This window comes from Rhamphochromis longiceps, linkage group LG16 (genome assembly GCF_057381845.1).
Source record: "Rhamphochromis longiceps isolate RC_006_pf linkage group LG16, R_longiceps_female_GT1.1, whole genome shotgun sequence".
NCBI classification, from domain to species: Eukaryota; Metazoa; Chordata; class Actinopteri; order Cichliformes; family Cichlidae; genus Rhamphochromis; species Rhamphochromis longiceps.
The window spans coordinates 39,836,115-39,854,219 of record NC_140572.1 but is presented as its reverse complement, the minus strand read 5'-3'; the positions used below and the strand labels follow the sequence as shown (position 1 = coordinate 39,854,219).

The 18,105-nt window shown below is 45.4% G+C and overlaps 1 protein-coding gene across 17 annotated transcripts in view; it reads left to right on the top strand.

Annotated features, from left to right (window-relative positions):
* Window positions 1-17,080, top strand: part of LOC146651703 (titin-like) — a 175,950-nt gene extending 158,870 nt beyond the window's left edge. For 16 of the 17 annotated variants that reach the window (XM_085384072.1, XM_085384056.1, XM_085384059.1 and 13 more), the window contains 22 exons: window positions 145-435; window positions 550-849; window positions 1,817-2,122; window positions 2,236-2,538; window positions 2,703-2,984; window positions 3,067-3,660; window positions 3,800-4,087; window positions 4,245-4,544; window positions 4,633-4,935; window positions 5,058-5,360; window positions 5,451-6,035; window positions 6,127-6,429; window positions 6,897-7,196; window positions 7,484-8,059; window positions 8,317-8,622; window positions 8,718-9,323; window positions 9,456-14,560; window positions 14,673-14,829; window positions 15,175-15,665; window positions 15,751-15,904; window positions 16,116-16,436; window positions 16,708-17,080. In XM_085384072.1, coding sequence (XP_085240198.1) covers window positions 145-435; window positions 550-849; window positions 1,817-2,122; window positions 2,236-2,538; window positions 2,703-2,984; window positions 3,067-3,660; window positions 3,800-4,087; window positions 4,245-4,544; window positions 4,633-4,935; window positions 5,058-5,360; window positions 5,451-6,035; window positions 6,127-6,429; window positions 6,897-7,196; window positions 7,484-8,059; window positions 8,317-8,622; window positions 8,718-9,323; window positions 9,456-14,560; window positions 14,673-14,829; window positions 15,175-15,665; window positions 15,751-15,904; window positions 16,116-16,436; window positions 16,708-17,000 — 12,467 coding nt within the window. In that variant the 3' untranslated portion in view covers window positions 17,001-17,080. The remainder of the gene's footprint in view (window positions 1-144; window positions 436-549; window positions 850-1,816; window positions 2,123-2,235; window positions 2,539-2,702; window positions 2,985-3,066; window positions 3,661-3,799; window positions 4,088-4,244; window positions 4,545-4,632; window positions 4,936-5,057; window positions 5,361-5,450; window positions 6,036-6,126; window positions 6,430-6,896; window positions 7,197-7,483; window positions 8,060-8,316; window positions 8,623-8,717; window positions 9,324-9,455; window positions 14,561-14,672; window positions 14,830-15,174; window positions 15,666-15,750; window positions 15,905-16,115; window positions 16,437-16,707) is intronic. The other variant, XM_085384058.1, reaches the window with a different exon arrangement.
* The last annotated feature ends 1,025 nt before the right edge of the window (window positions 17,081-18,105 follow it).

Genomic DNA, 18,105 nt, shown 5'->3' with positions numbered 1-18,105 from the left:
AACAGAATCAACTTTTGGGGATTTACTTACCTGGATGATTGAGCATGCATCAAGACAACCAAACCAAGACCAAAATATTTTCAAGACATGTCAATTCAGTTTAAACAAAGTTTCAAAACCCTGTACTTCATAACCACTTGACAGAGCCTCCAAAGGCCCAGCTTGACAGCAAGCTGCTCTCTGAAACTGTGATGGTCCGGGCTGGTTCAGACCTGGTTCTGGATGCTGCAGTGGGTGGAAGACCTGATCCTAAGGCTTCTTGGTCCAAGGGTAACAGAGAGCTGGACTTGTGTGAAAAGTACCACTTGCAGTATACCCCGACTAGAGCCATGGCCATCATCAAATTCTGTGACAGAGATGACACTGGAAAATACATCCTCACAGTCAGGAATGTAAGTGGAACCAAAACTGCAGAAGTCAATGTCAAAGTGCTTGGTGAGTGGCTTTTTATTTTTAACCATTTATTTTAATGCATTCACAAATTACACTGGACGTGTTAATTTTGAACATCCTAGCATCTAAGCATTCGTACATCTGGCTTTCTTTCAGACACACCTGGAGTTTGTGAGGGCAGCATTGAGATCAGTAAGATAACAGAGGAATCCTGCACTCTGAGCTGGAAGCCTCCTCTTGAAGATGGTGGTGATGACGTCTCTCACTACATTGTGGAGAGGCGTGACACAAACAGACTTAACTGGGTAATAATGCATGCCGAATGCAAGGAACTGACCTGCAACATCACCGGGCTGATGAAAAACACAGAGTACCTGTTCAGGGTGCGGGGAGTCAACAAGTACGGGCCTGGAGTCTATCTCCAGTCAGAGCCCATGGTCGCCAGAAACACCTTTAGTAAGTATAACAGCCACATCCTTATGAAACAATACCTAGTTAGTTACTGACATCATCGTACAATCCGAGCGCTGCTTTTTTAAATGTTACACAAAAAACTACAAGAGAAACCCACAAGTACTGGTAGTACCAATACACATTCATTTCAAGTTTTCAATCAGACTGGTGATCGGTAACCAGATTTTCTTTGTTTGACAAAGACTATCTGTAATACATTTCCTAATTCCTTCACCCACATTAGGTCTGTTTCAGATTTCCAGGATTGAACAGTGTGGGTCAGAAAATGCCCTGGCATCATAAAGTGTGAGATACAGATGCTGTTAAACATTTGGCAAACGAGGCGAGAAGTAATTTAATCTCATATAGTGGGAAAAATACAGTCTGTGAACACTGAATTACATTAGAGTATGCTGACCATTCAAGGTGATAGTTTTGGTATTTTTCAAACTTTTATTCACACTTCACTTCCCAGTCTACCCAGAATACATCTGAAAATGCACCATTCAAGTTTTGCTGGATGGTGTGAAGTTAAAAACCCAGCTTCTTAAAGAAGGACAGTAAATGTCCCGACAGTTTAAGGAGCTGTGTGATGTTTTTGCTGTGCAGTGGAGTCCTAAACAACTATGCCTATGTTGTAACAGGGTGCAGGCTTAAATGTCCACTGTAGTTGTTGGAAAGCACTGAGGAATGCTGAACTGATAACTGAAAAATGTTGAGATACTAGATAGTGCAATCATTTTTATGGTATTAATGCATCCCACCACTGAAAGAGGGAAGTCTGTTTCATTTTCCTGTCCCAGAAGTATTTCTTTTTTCTTACGCTAAACAAAAGTAAATGGAGATACAGAAGCTGTCAGGTTTGTGCCTCCATATAATCAAAAGGTTTTTGATGTATTTTGATTTGCAACAATAGTTACTCTAGATTCTTTGTAAATTAACTCTGCATCACCTGTCATCTCTCCTGCAGCTGTGCCATCTCCTCCTGGTGCTCCAGAGATCCTGGCATCAGGAAAGGACTTTGCCACCATTGAGTGGCTGAAACCAGAGAGCGATGGAGGTAGCCCATTGATCCATTACTTAGTCGAGAGACGTGAGAGAAAGAGTGCTCGCTGGGTGAAGGTGAACAGAGATGGTGCTCACTTAGACACCACGCTGAAAGTGTCCGGTTTGACTGAAGGCAACATCTACCAGTTCAGAGTGACGGCCATCAACAAGGCTGGAGAAAGTGAGCCCAGCGAGGTTTCTCTATATGTTGTCTGCAGAGTGCCAACATGTAAGTCGAGTTTGTTCAGTAACAAAAACTTCCACATTTTTATCCATTTATATTGAATTATCAGTGAATGCATCATGATATCTCTACTATATCTTTTTATGCTGTTCCTTCAGGTACCCCTGCTCCTCCTTCTATTCCTCGTATCACTGACACACACGCTGACAGCATCAGCCTGGCCTGGTCCCGACCCGTAGAGGATGGAGGAGCTGATGTGATTGGCTATATTCTAGAGATGAAGGAAGTGGGAGCAGAAGAATGGAAGAAGGCCCATGAAAAGACCCTGCGTACCACAGAGTATGTAGTAACCGGACTTTCAGCAGGCAAGAAGTACTGCTTCAGAGTGGCCGGCATTAACATTAATGGTACAGGAGACTTCAGTGACCCATGTGCTGAGACCGAGCCAGTGGAGAGAATTGGTAAGTAAAACTTTAGAAAAGCATAAACTTAAATGCATTTGCATTTGATTTTGTTGTGCCATTTCTTCTTCCACTACAGTTTATTTGCAAGTCTTTCCAGATATGGTAACTTTGACATTACTTTATCACCAAGATTACAAACCTGTCATTGTCACCTCACACAGAAACTCCTGACTTCGAGCTCCACGATGACCTTAAGAAAACTATCTGCTTGCGGGCCAGTGGCTCCCTTCGCTTATTTGTTCGTGTCACTGGTCGTCCTGCTCCTACAATAACGTGGAGCAAGCCTGGTGTTGACCTCCACAACAGAGGCTTCATTGAGGTCACCAACACTTCCACCACTCTCATTATTGACAAAGTCAACCGCTACGATGCTGGCAGGTACACTCTGGTGGCGGAGAACTCTGCCGGGAAACAGGAAGTCAGCATTTTGGTCAAGGTTTATGGTAGGTTGAATGGATTTTTTTTAATGTGTTACAGAAACTTTTATGAACTGGCCTTTTGAGTAAAGTATGTGCTTTTCTTTAGATACTCCTGGACCAACTGGGCCAATCAAAATGAAGGAACTGACCAAGGAGTCTGCAACCATCTCTTGGGATGCTCCAACTGTGGATGGCGGTGCTCCTGTCAACAATTACATCATTGAGAGGCGTGAAGCGTCCATGAGAGCCTACAAAACAGTCACAGCCAAGTGCAGTAAAACATCTTACAAGATCGATGGCCTGATGGAGGGCATGCTGTATTATTTCCGTGTTCTCCCTGAGAACATCTATGGTATTGGAGAGCCCTGTGAGACACCAGATGTCATCCTGGTTTGCGAGGTGCCTCTGCCACCACAAAAATTGGAAGTGATCGATGTCACCAAGAGCACTGTCACCCTGGGCTGGGAGAAACCGGAACATGATGGTGGCAGCAGACTGATAGGTTATGTCATTGAAGCCTGCAAGTTTGGTACTGACAAATGGATGAAGGTGGCTACATTGAAGCTCACAGACTTTGAGCACACCATTGAGAAGCTGAATGAGAAGGAGCAGTACTTGTTCAGAATCAGAGCCATCAACAGCCGAGGAGCCAGTGAACCCAAAGAACTTGTTGCAGCTGTCACTGTACAGGAACAGAGAGGTAACAAACAAAGCCAACTTGTACTACTTGCAGTTAAAATGTTTTTACAGCTTAAGGCAAAGAAAAATTGACAAAAACTCACAAAGTTGTTGTTCACTTTACACTTTTTCCTAACTATATTTTAATCTCTCCCTTCCAGTAATGCCAGTAGTGGACTTCTCTGGCATTCCTCAGAAGGTTGTCAATGTGCTGGCTGGCAAGACCCTGGATCTGGACCTGCCTATCATCGGCAGACCTCCTCCTGTTTGCTCCTGGTACTTTGGTGACAACAAGATAAAAATCACAGACCGTGTCAAGATCAAGAGTACTGGCAAGTTCACCAAACTGACGATGTCTGACACCACCATCGATGACACTGGTGACTACACCCTGGAGGTGAAGAATGCTGTTGGTGTCATCACTGAGTTCATCAAAGTCGTCATTCTCTGTAAGAAACCAACCCTGATTTAGTATTGCTTATATTTTTGCTACCAAGTCAAGTCTAGCTATTTCTGTATTGGCAGTGGTATAGGTAATATTAACATTTAGCTTTACGTACATTCAGGTGAGTGTAACGTTTAATTTTATGAAACTTTATTTACTAGCTAAACCTGATGAGCCAAAGGGACCCATCAGGTTTGACGAGATTGATGCCACCACCGTCACTTGCAGTTGGGATCCTCCAATCAGAGATGGTGGAGCTCCCATCAGTGGCTATGTGGTGGAGCAGCGTGATGCCCACAGACCTGGTTGGGTGCCTGTCTCTGACTCTGTCAGCCGACCAATGTTTAAATTTGATAACCTGATCGAGGGAGATGAGTATGTCTTCCGTGCAGCTGCTGTGAATCATTACGGCACTGGAGAATTCCTGCAGTCTGAGATTGTCACCTGCAGAAGCATGAAGAGTAAGACCGCTATCATTCCCTTAAATATTATATTTGGTTGATACATATGATGGTAACAGTGGTAACATGTTTTCCCTTCCCTCGTCAGATGTTCCTGGACCACCTGGACGTCCAGTTGTTTTCGATGTTTCTCGTGATGGTATGACTGTGGCTTGGGAGCCGCCAGATGAGGATGGTGGCCTTGAAGTTTCTGGTTACATCATTGAACGGAAAGAAGTCAGGGCTGATAGATGGGTGCGTGCCAACAAGAACCCCGTAACCATGACTAGATACCGGTCTACTGAGCTGATCGAGGGTCTTGAGTACGAACACAGAATCACTGCCATCAATGCCAGAGGACTTAGCAAGCCAAGTCTGCCATCTAAACCAGCAGTGGCAACAGATCCCATTGGTAAGACAACATTTTGATATAAATCTAGAATTTTAGACATATGTGTGTGACATGACTCTTGACATTGAAAGTCACAAAAGAGCAACAGACTACATACTGATATTGTTCTGTTCCCCAACCAGATCCACCTGGCTGTCCTCAGAATCCAAGGATCACTGATACCACAAAGTCCTCTGTGTCACTGGCTTGGAGTCCTCCTGATGATGAGGGAGACGCTAGGGTAGATGGTTACCTGATTGAGATGCAGAAGGTGGGCACTATGGCCTGGATCAAATGCAACACCACACCATCTCTAATTTGTGAGTACACTCTGACCAACATGCCACAAGGAGAGCAGTTCAAATTCCGTGTGATGGCCTGCAATGCTGGTGGCTCTGGAGAGCCCGCTGAAGTGCCTGGAACAGTTACTGTGACTGAGATGCTTGGTAAGAACAAACAGACTTTCTCCAAGATGATGTGTGTACAACTAAAACTAGTACAGAATGGACCTAACTTTTGGTATCAATATTTTCCAGAATCTCCTGAATATGACCTGGAGCTGAAATACAAAGATCTGTACGTGGTCCGCTACGGAGGAGTGCTTAGATTATCTGTACCCATTAAAGGTAAACCTCAGCCAACCTGCAAGTGGTCAAAGGATGGCGGTTTAGTGTCTGCCAGGGCTATGATTGCCTCCACTGAAGATGCCAGTGAGCTTGTAATCAAGGGAGCTGAGAGGAGTGACTCTGGTGTCTATGATCTCCTGCTGGAGAATAAGGTTGGCAAGAAGAAAGTCCAAATCAAGGTGAAGGTCATTGGCAGACCAAGTGCTCCAGAGGGACCAATAGTCTTTGAGGAGATTCAGGCCAACTCTGTCAGGCTGTCCTGGAAGGCACCTATTGATGACGGTGGCTCAGAAATCCTTGGTTATATTGTGGAAAGACGTGAGGCAACCAGAAATGCCTGGTATACTGTAGACTGTAGAGTGACTGAAACTCAGTTGCTTGTTAAGGGCCTGAAGGAGGGAACAGAGTATCACTTCAAGGTCACAGCTGAAAACTCATTTGGTATCAGTGCATCCCTGAAGTCTGAACAGCCACTGGTACCCATGACTCCTCTCTGTAAGTATTCCTTGTTTTGTTTTTTGTTTTTTTCAAACCCTTCAGGCTTGTATTCAGAAACAATTAAAAAATTCCCCATCTTTCAAATCAGGTTCCCCTGAGCCTTCAACTACCCCACCAGAGATTATGGATGTCACCAAGAGCTCAGTGGCACTTGCATGGTCCAGACCAAAGGATGATGGAGGATCTGCTATCACTGGTTACTTTGTTGAGTACAAGGTGGTGTCTGCTGAAACATGGTCCCGTCACGAGGCCAAGATAACCTCCACCATGTTTACTCTACCTGGACTCACCCCAGATACGGACTACCAGTTCCGCATTGTTGCTGTCAATGACATAGGCGAGAGTGAGGCAGGTCCTGTGTCGGACCCAGTCACATGCAAAGATCCATTCGGTGAGTCTCATGTCCTTAAAAGTTTTTGTTAGGTTTGGGGTTTGTTTCTGCCACATGCAAATTTTCAGAAACTAGAAGTGGGTAACTTTCGTCTGGAATTTCACACATTTTGGCATTACATTTTTTTGTGAAAGCTTTTGCATTTAGGTATTCCCAATAAGCACACATTTTAGAAACATGAGGGGGCCTTGAGCTAGCATAAACCCTACCACTAACCCGTGATTGGTCTTTGGCAACCAATGTTAGAAGTGAAATGCACTAGGTCGCTGAGGGATTTTAAACAGATGTGTTTAAATTACATTACATTACAATCTTATGTAAACTTATGTAATCAGTGTAATGAGTTGCAGTTGTACAATCGATTACTTGATCTTGTCAGTATATTGAAGTAGGTAGGTGGGCTCTCTCGCTGTGTTTTAAAAAGAGAAAAAAACATTAAATAGGCTCACCCTTTTCTCTCCTTTCAGACAAGCCCAGTCAACCAGGTGAAATTGACACAGTGAACGTGAGTAACAACAACATAACAATCCGCTGGCAAGCTCCAGAGTGTGATGGTGGAAAGGAGGTCCTGGGCTATTGGGTGGAATACAGGAAGTCCACAGAGAGCACCTGGAAAAAGTGTAACAAGGAGAGACTTAAGGAAAAGGAGTTCACGGCACGTGGACTAGCTGAGGCCACAGAATATGAATTCAGGGTGTTTGCTGAGAATGAGACGGGAATGAGCAGGCCTCGTAGGACTGCCACATGTATCAAAACCAAGCTGACTTGTGAGTACCTAAGAATATATTTATTATTAAATTTATATTTATTTACAGGGATAATACCTAGAAACATTCCTATTTGGCAACTAGTGATATACCACTATATACAATGTATGCACACTGGTACAGACCATATCCATGGGTATGGTTATAAGTTATAATGTTATAATTCAATACAATACTATTACAAAAAAAATAACCAGTATGAAAAAGACATATTTAGACAGACTTACCATATATAGAGTATGCTGTTTATTTTTTTATAAATATGCTTCTTTGGTTTGTTTTTCCAGCTGAAACTAAACCAAGCCTGAGAAAAGAAATGGATGAAGTAACTGCCAAACTTGGCCAGCCTGCAGTTATGAAGTGCCAGATTATTGGAAGACCCGTTCCTGAAATAAAGTGGTATCATGCAGGCAAGGAAATTATCGAGTCTCGCAAGTACGAGATGAGCTCTGACGGCCGCAACCACTCCCTGTCAATTATGACTGACCAGCAGGAAGATGAAGGCGAATACACCTGCAAGGCCATCAATGACGCTGGAGAAGCAGAGACCACAGGCATGTTGGTTTTGGAGGCGGCGCCATCATTCCACCCTGACTACCCACTGAAGGAAATCCATTTTGCTGGCCTCGGAACTACTCTGCGTATCCATGCTGTTTACATTGGCCGTCCTGAGCCAAAGATCATGTGGCTGCATGGGGCAAAGACTCTGGAAAACACAGAAGATATAAGCATTGAGACCACTGAGCACTACACACATCTGGTCATCAAGAACGTGCAGCGCAGAGTCCATGGAGGCAAATACAGAATAAGACTGCACAACCACTTTGGCCGAGCTGACACCGCATTCAGTGTTGAAATCTACGGTATGTTCTATGTTAATTACCTCCAGAAATTCAATTCAGTTTTATTCCCACAGCACCAAATCACAACAACAGTCGCCTCAAGGTGCTTTATATTGTAGGGTAGACCCTACAATAATACATACATAGAAAAACCCAACAATTGTATGACCCCCTACAAGCAAGCACTTTGGCGACAGTGGGAAGGAAAGTGCAGCAATGCATACATTTGTAAGCGTGAAATTATCCAATTTGTAAATATATCATACCTCTATTCCTAGACAAACCTGATATACCTCAGGGTCCCATTGTTCTGGATGCCCTGCTGAAGAACTCAGTGATCATCAGCTGGAAGCCTCCCAAAGATGACGGTGGCTGCATGATTACGAACTATATTGTGGAGAAGCGTGAGGACAGGGAGGGCTCAGAGTGGGAACTGGTGTCGTCATCCATCAATGGCACATCCTGCCGTGTGCCCAACCTCATCGAGAGTGCTGGATACTTCTTCCGGGTCTATGCCCAGAATCGCTATGGCAACAGCGAGCCACTGGAGCTCACTTGCCCGATCCTCATCAAGAGTCAGCTGGGTATGTTTAATAAAAGGCAATATTTCACAATGGGTCACATATACAGAGATGCGAAATACTGACAGTGGTTTCATAAATATATACTCCTTTCACAGAGAGACCATCGCCACCTCTATCACCAGTTGTTTCTGGAATTACTAAGGATTCCTGCGTGGTTTCCTGGAAACCCCCTCTCAGTGATGGTGGATCCAAGATCAAGAGCTACTACCTGGAGAAGAAGAACAAAAAGGACAGGCGGGAATGGACTGAATGGACTCCAGTGACCACAGATGAAATCAAACAAACAGTCTTTTCTGTGAAGCGCCTGACCGAGGGTGTTGAGCACATCTTCCGTGTCAAATGCGAGAATCTTGGAGGGCAAAGTGACTATAGCGAGGAGACCACTCCCATCATTCCAGCCGCAGCTGTCGAGATCCGTGCTCCTGCCTTTAAGGAGGAGCTGAGGAACATGAGTGTCAAGTACAAGAGCAATGCTACCCTTGTGTGTAAGATTACAGGACAGCCCAAGCCTGTAATTAAATGGTTCAGACGAGGAAAAGAGGTCCATTCTGATGGAAAGAAGATCAAGATCCAGGAGTTTAAGGGAGGTTACCACCAGCTGGTCATCACAGAGGCTGACGAGGAAGACTCCACTGTTTACCAGATTAGGGCCACCAACCAGGGAGGCTCCATCTGTGCCACTGTCTCTCTGGATGTTGAAAGTAAGCTCCGAAATGCTGTCTTACACAAAAAAATAACTATGAAATGTAAAAAACAAAAAACAATGTAATTATAAGAGCTATTTAGATTCATATATATCATGAAATCTCAAACAACTTTTTCCTGATTTCTAGTTCCTGCCAAGATCAACCTGCCAAAGAATCTGAAGGACAAGGAAGCCATCCCTGCCCTGCGTGGAGAGGTGGTTAATATCAAGATTCCTTTCAGTGGAAAACCAGATCCTGTCATCACATGGCAAAAAGGACAAGATCTAATTGACAGCAATGGACACTACCAGGTCATTGTCACCAGATCATTCACTTCTTTGGTGTTTCCCAATGGAGTGGAGAAGAAGGACGCTGGTTTTTACATCGTCTGTGCCAAGAACAGATTTGGCATTGACCAGCAAACAGTTGAGCTGGATGTAGCTGATGTGCCTGATCCTCCACGTGGTGTCAAAGCCAGTGATGTCGCGAGAGACTCTGTGACACTGAACTGGGTGGCACCAGCAAATGATGGTGGCAGTAAGGTCATCAGCTATATCATTGAGAAGTGCCCCACCACAGCTGAGAGGTGGCAGCGTGTTGCCCAGTCCCGTGACACCCATTACACAGTTACCAATCTGTTTGGCGGAACGAGCTATCAGTTCAGAATTATTGCTGAAAACAAGTTTGGACAGAGTGCCCCATCTGAGTCAAGTGGACCTGTCATGACAAAAGAGGACAAATCCCGAGTTCTGCTCTATGACAGGGAGGTTGATGATACAGGATATGTCCCCAGGAGCAAGGCTCCACACTCTGATGCCAAGAATCTGCACAACAAATTTGCCATTGCAGAGGAATTGGGCAGAGGGCAGTTCGGCATTGTCCACCGCTGTGTTGAAATTAGCTCTGAAAAGACTTACATGGCTAAATTTGTCAAAGTGAGAGGTGCTGATCAGACATTAGTAAAGAAAGAAATTGCAACACTGAATTTGGCCAGACATGCCAATTACCTTCTCCTCCACGAGTCCTTCGACAGCCCGGAGGAGCTGGTGATGATCTATGATTTCATCTCAGGTGTTGACATATTTGAGCGCCTCAGTATAGCAGAGTTTGAACTTAATGAGCGTGAAATTGTTAACTACATCAGGCAAGTCTGCTCAGCTCTTGAGTTCCTTCACACTCAGAGTTATGGACACTTTGATATCAGACCTGAGAATATTATATACACTACTAGAACCAGCTCGAATGTGAAGATTATTGAGCTGGGACAGTCCAGACACCTGACTCCTGGAGACCAAATCAAGATTCAATATACCACAGCAGAGTATGCTGCCCCTGAGATCCACCAGTGTGACATGGTTAGCACAGTCACTGACATGTGGTCGGTTGGTGTTCTCGCCTATGTGCTTCTCAGTGGCCTTAATCCGTTCACAGCTGAAACCAACCAACAGACGATCGACAACATTTCCAGTGCAGCCTACAGCTATGATGATGAATCCTTCAAGCAAGTCAGTGTCGAAGCACTAGACTTCACAGACCGCTTAATGACAAAGGAGCGTAAGCATCGGATGACTGCAGCTGAGGCACTGGCACATCCTTGGCTCACCAAACCTGCAGAGGAGATCAGTGCCAGAGCAATCCCAACTGGCAGGCACAAGAGATACTGCCAGACAATGGTGAGGAAAGAGTGGAACACTGTTGTCTCTGGTGCCCGTGTGGCTAGCGGGGGTTCCATTAGGTCTCAGCGTGGCGTCTTTGTTGCTAAGGTGAAAATTGCACCATTTGAACATGGTCCTCTTGCAGGGCAGATTGGCCACGCAGTGGTGAATGAGGGTGACAACGTGAAGTTCATTTGCAACATTGACAACTATGATAGCACTACTGAAGTAACATGGTACTGTGGTGTCAAGCAACTTGAAGCTAGTGACAAGTATGAAATTGAATATGAAGATGGTCTGGCAGTAATCACCATCAATAAGGTCACAAGAGCAGATGATGGCACGTACAGATGCAAGGTTGTAAATGAGTATGGTGAGGACAGTGCCTACGCTGAGCTGTTTATCAGCAGTGTTAGGTCTTACCGCGATTTCTTCACTGCCCGTGTGGTTAAGAGAACAAAGCGCAGAGTAGATACTGCCAGAATGCTTCAGAAGCCACCAGAGTTTACACTTCCTCTGGTCAACCATACAGCTTATATGGGTGAGGATGTGCGCTTTGGTGTTACCATTACTGTGCACCCTGAGCCTCGTGTCATCTGGCACAAATCTGGACAAAAGCTTATCCCTGGACATGATGAAAGGAAATACACTTTCATCAGTGACAAGGGCTTGTACCAGCTGATTATCCACAATGTGGAGACCGAAGATGATGCAGAGTACAGCGTTGTGGCCCGTAACAGGTATGGGGATGACAGTTGCAAGGCTCGTCTCACTGTTGTTCCTCGACCTAAACCAGCAGATCTCACCCTGAGGCCCATGTTTAAACGTGTGCTTGCAAATATCGATTGTAAGGAGGGCCAGGACATACGTTTTGAGATCAGAGTATCTGGTCGTCCATCACTGAAATGGGAGAAGGATGGCACGCCTTTAGCCTTTGGACCATCCATCGAGGTTGTCCATGAGGGCCTGGATTACTACATTCTTCATGTGAAGGACACTCTTCCTGAGGATTCTGGTGTGTACAGAGTTACTGCTACCAACTCTGCTGGATCCGCCAGTTGCCAGGCCACACTGAAAGTGGAGCGCACCGCTCATGTAAAGAAGGAATATGAGCCCAGTGAAAAGGAGAAGCAAAAGATTGCCAGAAAGGAAGAATTAGACAAAAAAGTTAGGCTCTCTCAGATTTTGGCTGGCACTGTTGTCACCCCCCTACCACCTGCAGCAGTAGAAGCTGTCAGGGAAGCCGCCACCATGTTTAAACCTGCTGTTACAACTAAGAAGGGTGAGAAGACTGAAGCTGAGATACAGAAAGAGCAAGAGGAGAGGAAGAAGAGAGCAGATGAGAAGAGACTGCGTATGCCCTATGTTGTCCCCACACCTCGTATCGTTAACCCAGCTGTTCTTGAAGAAGATGTAGAAATAAAACACTTCAAACCTCTTTCTGACATGAAATGGTATAAGAAATTGCGGGATCAGTATGAATTCCCTGAGCCAATGGAGAAAATCCCACAGAAAAGGATGAAGCGTATCCGTCTGTCTCGGTGGGAGCAGTTCTATGAGGTACCAATCAGGATTAAGGACCAATATAAGCCAAAGTGGCGCATTTCATCTATGACTCAGGATGACTTGGAGACTGTGAGGCCAGCAAGGCATCGCACTCCTTCTCCTGAGATGGAGACCTACCACAGAATCAGGAGGAGGTCTCTAGGTGACCTGTCAGATGAGGAGCTGCTGCTTCCTGTGAATGAGTATCTGTCCATGAAGAGAACTGAGGAGGAGAGGCTTCGTCTGGAGGAAGAACTGGAGCTTGGCTACTCCGCTTCTCCACCTAGCCTTAGTCCAGTTCGCTTTGAGTTGTCTGCCCTGCGTCCCTCATCTCCTAGAAGGACCTACGGTGACGATGAAGAGGAAGAAGAAGTTCACAGATATGATTCCTACAGAATTCCATCCAAATATGAGGCTGGCCCAAGTTTTGTTGATCTCCGCCAGCGTCATGACAAAACAACTTATAAACCTCCAAGACAAAAGCAGAGGGTGTATGAAGAACGAGAGGACCAGGAGCTGCTGCGGCCACACACGACTGCTCAGAGAATCACCTCTTACAAGAGTGAACTCAAACGAATGGAGTTTGAGGAGAAGACACGAATCTCACAAAAGGAAAGCACTGTTGCTGTTTCAAGAATCTCTGAAGTCACAGAATCTGAGCACCTGACAGCTTTTACCTCAGAATATATCCCTAAACCAATCAAAAAGCTCCCAGAGCCCGTGAGGAAAAGATCCCCTACCCCAGAAAAGGCTGTCAAGACAGATGTGACACTCCCTAAGGTTGACTTCATGTCCAGGTATGAGGAGAGAAAGCAGGCTCTGAGATCAGAGAGAAGATCTGTAGAGAGAAAGGTTGAGGTGGTGACACAAGCACCCTTCAGCCTTGACCATCCCCCACGGATTACTGTCAGGATGCGATCTCATCGTGTACCTTATTGGTCCAACACAAGATTTACCCTGAATATCCAGGCCAAACCTGAACCTGAGGTCAAGTGGTTCCACAATGGAAAACAAATCCATGGGAGCAGCAAATATACCATGACCAACATCAGTGGAGTCCTGACTCTCCAGATCATCAACTGTATGACTGAAGATTCTGGCACCTACCGTGTGGTTTGCAAGAATGCCAAAGGAGAGACTTCTGACTATGCCACACTAGATGTAGCAGATGAATACGCTGCCTTCTCTTCACTTCGCAAAGATGAGGAGCCTCCATCTGCCCATCTGCCAGAGATGACCAAAACAGAGGTATATCACGTCTCATCCTCTAAAACATCAGTAACGGAAGCTGTAACTGAGACTGTGAAGGAGACCACTACTGTTGTTGAGAAGCCAAAGGAGAAGCCCAGTGTCCCTGCCAAAATTCTGACTAAGCCACAGTCCCTCACTTTAGAGGAGGGACACACTGCCAGATTTGAATGTGATGTGGATGGCGAACCAGCACCTTCTATAAGCTGGCTGCGTGAAGGAGCAGTTGTTGCTCCCTCTGCCCGACACCACATTGTGTCTACTCAGTACAACTCCTCCTTTGAGATCTCCTCTGTTGAGATGTCAGATGAAGGCAGCTACACTCTCTTAGTCGAAAACGCGGGAGGCAAACAAGAAGCCCATTTCACCCTGACCATCCGGAAGTCTGAGTCAAAGGAGAAAGTGGTTGCCCCTCCCAGAATAACTTCTCCAGAAGCTAAATCCCCTCTTGCAAAGTCCCCTGAACCGGTCAAATCTCCCCAGAGGGTGAAATCCCCTGAGCCAGTCAAGTCACCACAGAGAGTGAAGTCTCCAGTCTCACCAAAATCCCCAACACCAAAATCTCCAACACCCAAATCTCCAACCCCAAAATCTCCTACTCCCAAATCCCCAGTCACATCTCAGAAGGAACGAGCGATTTCTCCAATCAAGCCAAAGAGAGTGATGTCACCGCCTCTTGGAAAGAAGCCGTCCTTCTCTGTTGGGCTGAGTGACATCACAGCGTACTCTGATTCTGCTGTGAAGCTGTCAGTAAAGTTGACAGGAGAGCCCACACCTACAATCTCGTGGATGAAGGATGGAAAGGTAACCTAATCAAACACTTGAACTATTCCAGAATTTGTTTTTAATAATATTTGAGGGAAATGCATCATATTTACCTTATTTAGAAATCCAGTCATATTTTCTGTATGGGCAGGTTTTGTCTCAAGGTGGAAAGTATGAATTATTTGAGGATTCTGGCTCAGCTCATCTCGAGATCTATGAATTGGAGGCCTCTGATAGTGGGGTGTACAAGTGCACTGCTACAAACAGCGCTGGAGCAGTTTCAACTATGTGTACTGTCAGTGTACAAGGTAAGTCTACACCTGATTTGTACACCTACAAATGTTTAAACCAGAGGTGTCAAAATTACGTCTGCATTTCAGTGAAATTGGCGACTGCAGAATTTTTAAAAATTAGGAGCTGGGTAAAGTGATACCCATTTTTATTCTCAGCCATTTTCCATTGTGTTGGACAAAAGGTCCAGGCCTTAAACCTCATGCGTGTTCTCCCATTTAACTCCAAAGAGTCGTGCTGACAGATTTCTTTCTTTATCACAGCAGCTTTTTCGTTATCATGTGGAGATGGCTGTAAAATGAGTTTGACACGCCTAGTTTAAACTCTTTCCTGACATAATGTCTTTCTTATGTCTTTTCTAGGCTCAAAGAGCTCCAAAACAAAAGCTGAAATCTCTGAGGAAGTTGTAAAAAGAGAAATGATCCATGAAGAAATCTCGTCTTCTGTAAAGGAGGTGAAGACCTCCCACAGCCAGATGTCGATCACAGAGGGCCAGTCTCTAACACTGAGGGCGAGCGTCCCTGGTGCCTCTGACGTCAGATGGATCCTAAACGGGGTTGAACTGACCAACTCGGAGCAGTACAGATATGGAGTATCTGGAAGTGACCACACCCTAACCATCAGGACGGTGACTGAGCATGAGCAGGGGATCCTCACGTGTGAGGCGCAAACACAGCGAGGACTGGTCCGGTGTCAGTTTAACACCACGGTCACCACCAAGCGATCAGACGCGCCTCATTTTCTGGTGCAGCCCAGGTCCCAGAATGTTAATGAAGGACAAAATGTGAAATTCATGTGTGAAATTGCAGGAGAGCCTTCTCCTGAAGTGGAGTGGTTGAAAGACAACATGATTGTGAGTGTTTTCTTCAGAAGATTTATGGAAATCAGCCAGTTGAATTAGTCTTTAAGCCAATTCTAAATTACTTAACTGTTTGCAGATATCTGTCACATCAAACTTGAAACTGAGCCGCTCTAAGAATGTGTATACTCTGGAGATACGTGAAGCCACAGTTGCAGACAGTGGGAAATACACAGTAAAGGCCAAAAATCAGTTTGGACAGTGCTCTGCAACTGCGTCCCTCAACGTCCTCAGTAAGTTACCGCCGCTGCGTTTCAGACACCGTGTCACAGTGTGTTTAATTAGCTTGTATGCTAATGAGTCTTGGACTGCACCAAAGTCACTATTTAGTGGAAATCCAAGGCACTTGAGCATCCTCAGCTTACACTCAGTGTACGCAAATGGTTTGCAGTAACTGTGCACATTGTGATATGAGCCATGTGCTTGTCATCTGCATCCTTACAGCTCTTGTTGAAGAACCGACAAAAATTATAATCGCAGAACAAAGAGCTTCTACTGACACTGCAGTGAGCATGCAGAAAAGATTCATGGCCTCCTCAGTTCACATGGAAGCAGCTTCTATGCAGGCCAGCAGTGTCAGCAGCAGCTCCCGCTCTGCTGCTGCCGGGTTTTCATTTGAGAGCATGTCTGCGACTAGCATGTCAGCCACGATGGCCGAGTCGGTGGTTTCCATGAGCTCCAGGAGCACGATGATGGAAATGTCTGCTCATACGCATGCCGAGTCCTCGTCCTCACTGAAGGCCCTCACCACGGGGATTAAAAGAGGTGAGACGACTTTCAAAATGTGCATGTAAACTCAGACAGCAGGACCCGAATGAGTTTCTGTGTGACAGCAACTGTAATGGTGAAAGCATTGTGGCATTTCTCCTTTCCTCCTCTCACTGTTATCATCAGCTTATGATTCAAATATCTGCACTGATATGTTTGCAACAACATACGAGGGAAGACAAACACATGGTCGTCACCAGCAGCCTGCTGTTCTCACACAGCCTTTGACCGTAACAGAGTCTTCATCCAACGTTCTCTTCTCTAACAGGCACGCCACCAAAGGTCGAAGCTCTTCCAGAAGATGTGTGCGCAGAGCCGGGGAAGTCTCTAACCGTAGTGGGGATGTTCTCTGGAGACCCCACACCCTCTGTCCAGTGGGTCCGCTCAGGTCGGACGCTCCCCAATGGGGATGAGCGATACCACGTGGAGAATACCACTGACCTCTCCACCCTCGTGATCTCTGCAGTGAAGGAGGCTGATGCCGGAGCGTACACCCTCAGACTGTCCAACGAGCTCGGCTCCGACTCTGCAACCGTCAACATTCGCATTCGGTCCATGTAAAAAGGAAGACAAAGTCAATTCACGTCCCCCGTTTCCCTCATCCAGAACCTCTTTATTTAGTGACGCAGCACCAATAATCCTACTTGATAAAGATCTGGATTTCTGTTCTTGTAAATATGAACTATTTTTGACATTAATTTATGCCAAACTAGACTAAAGTCTAAAGTTGTTATAAAATGTGCCATATTGGACAGTTATGACTTAGGATTTTTGACAGACGTTTCTGTGACATGTACATAATGTATATAGCCGAATTTAACGGTTATGGGAAATGTATGCATTGTTATTTATGACAATATAATATTAACTGAAACAAAAGAACAAATGTTTGAACAGGAGAAAGTTTCCGCTGGAACGAATACCCTGTGAAACCAAGAAACTAAAATCTGTGCCTCAACGGTAAGTTGAAGTCTTTAAGATTGCCTCGGCAGGTAGAGAGGTTCCCTGCTGACGTTATAAATCAGAAACAGAAGGACAACGTTTTTTATTTTATTTTATTGTTTTTTGGACGCGCTCCTGAGCGTGGGATATTACAGTTTCATATGAATTGTACCATGAGCGTAAGACCCCGAGTGCTGTTTTCATTACCCTCGTGTAAGCAGCGCAAAACGGCCTTGCGCTCAGACCGACTGTGTCGTACCACCACAATTTGATGACCGGCTCCGAGTGTGAGCGGCCTGCACTCGGAGCGTTAAGATCATTTTAATGAAGAGCGCTGCTTCTGGCTCAGGACGGCCGGCCTGGCTTTGGAAAACAGAACATCTCCTGGCCAAATAAGTGAAGAGAAAGTCAGAGCCGGCTCTTCTGTGCAGAAGCAGCGCCGTCTCTCGGAGGACAGTTAGCAACATGCTTTGTGTGTTTGAGTGTTTGTAGCTTTTAGTCGTTTCACCGTGTCAGTAGTCAGGGTTTCCTTCGTTCGCCACAGGGACTTCATGTCCCGTGAAGAGAAAGCAGTTAAGTCTCGCCCTGCACTTTGAGTTCATTGATCTGTTGATGTAGAATTGTTTCCTCCTCCTTGAGATTTGTGCATTACTGATTTAATAAAGCATGATTTCAGCACTACACACACGCTCGTCTGGATTTATTGTGTGGAGATGATGGAGCA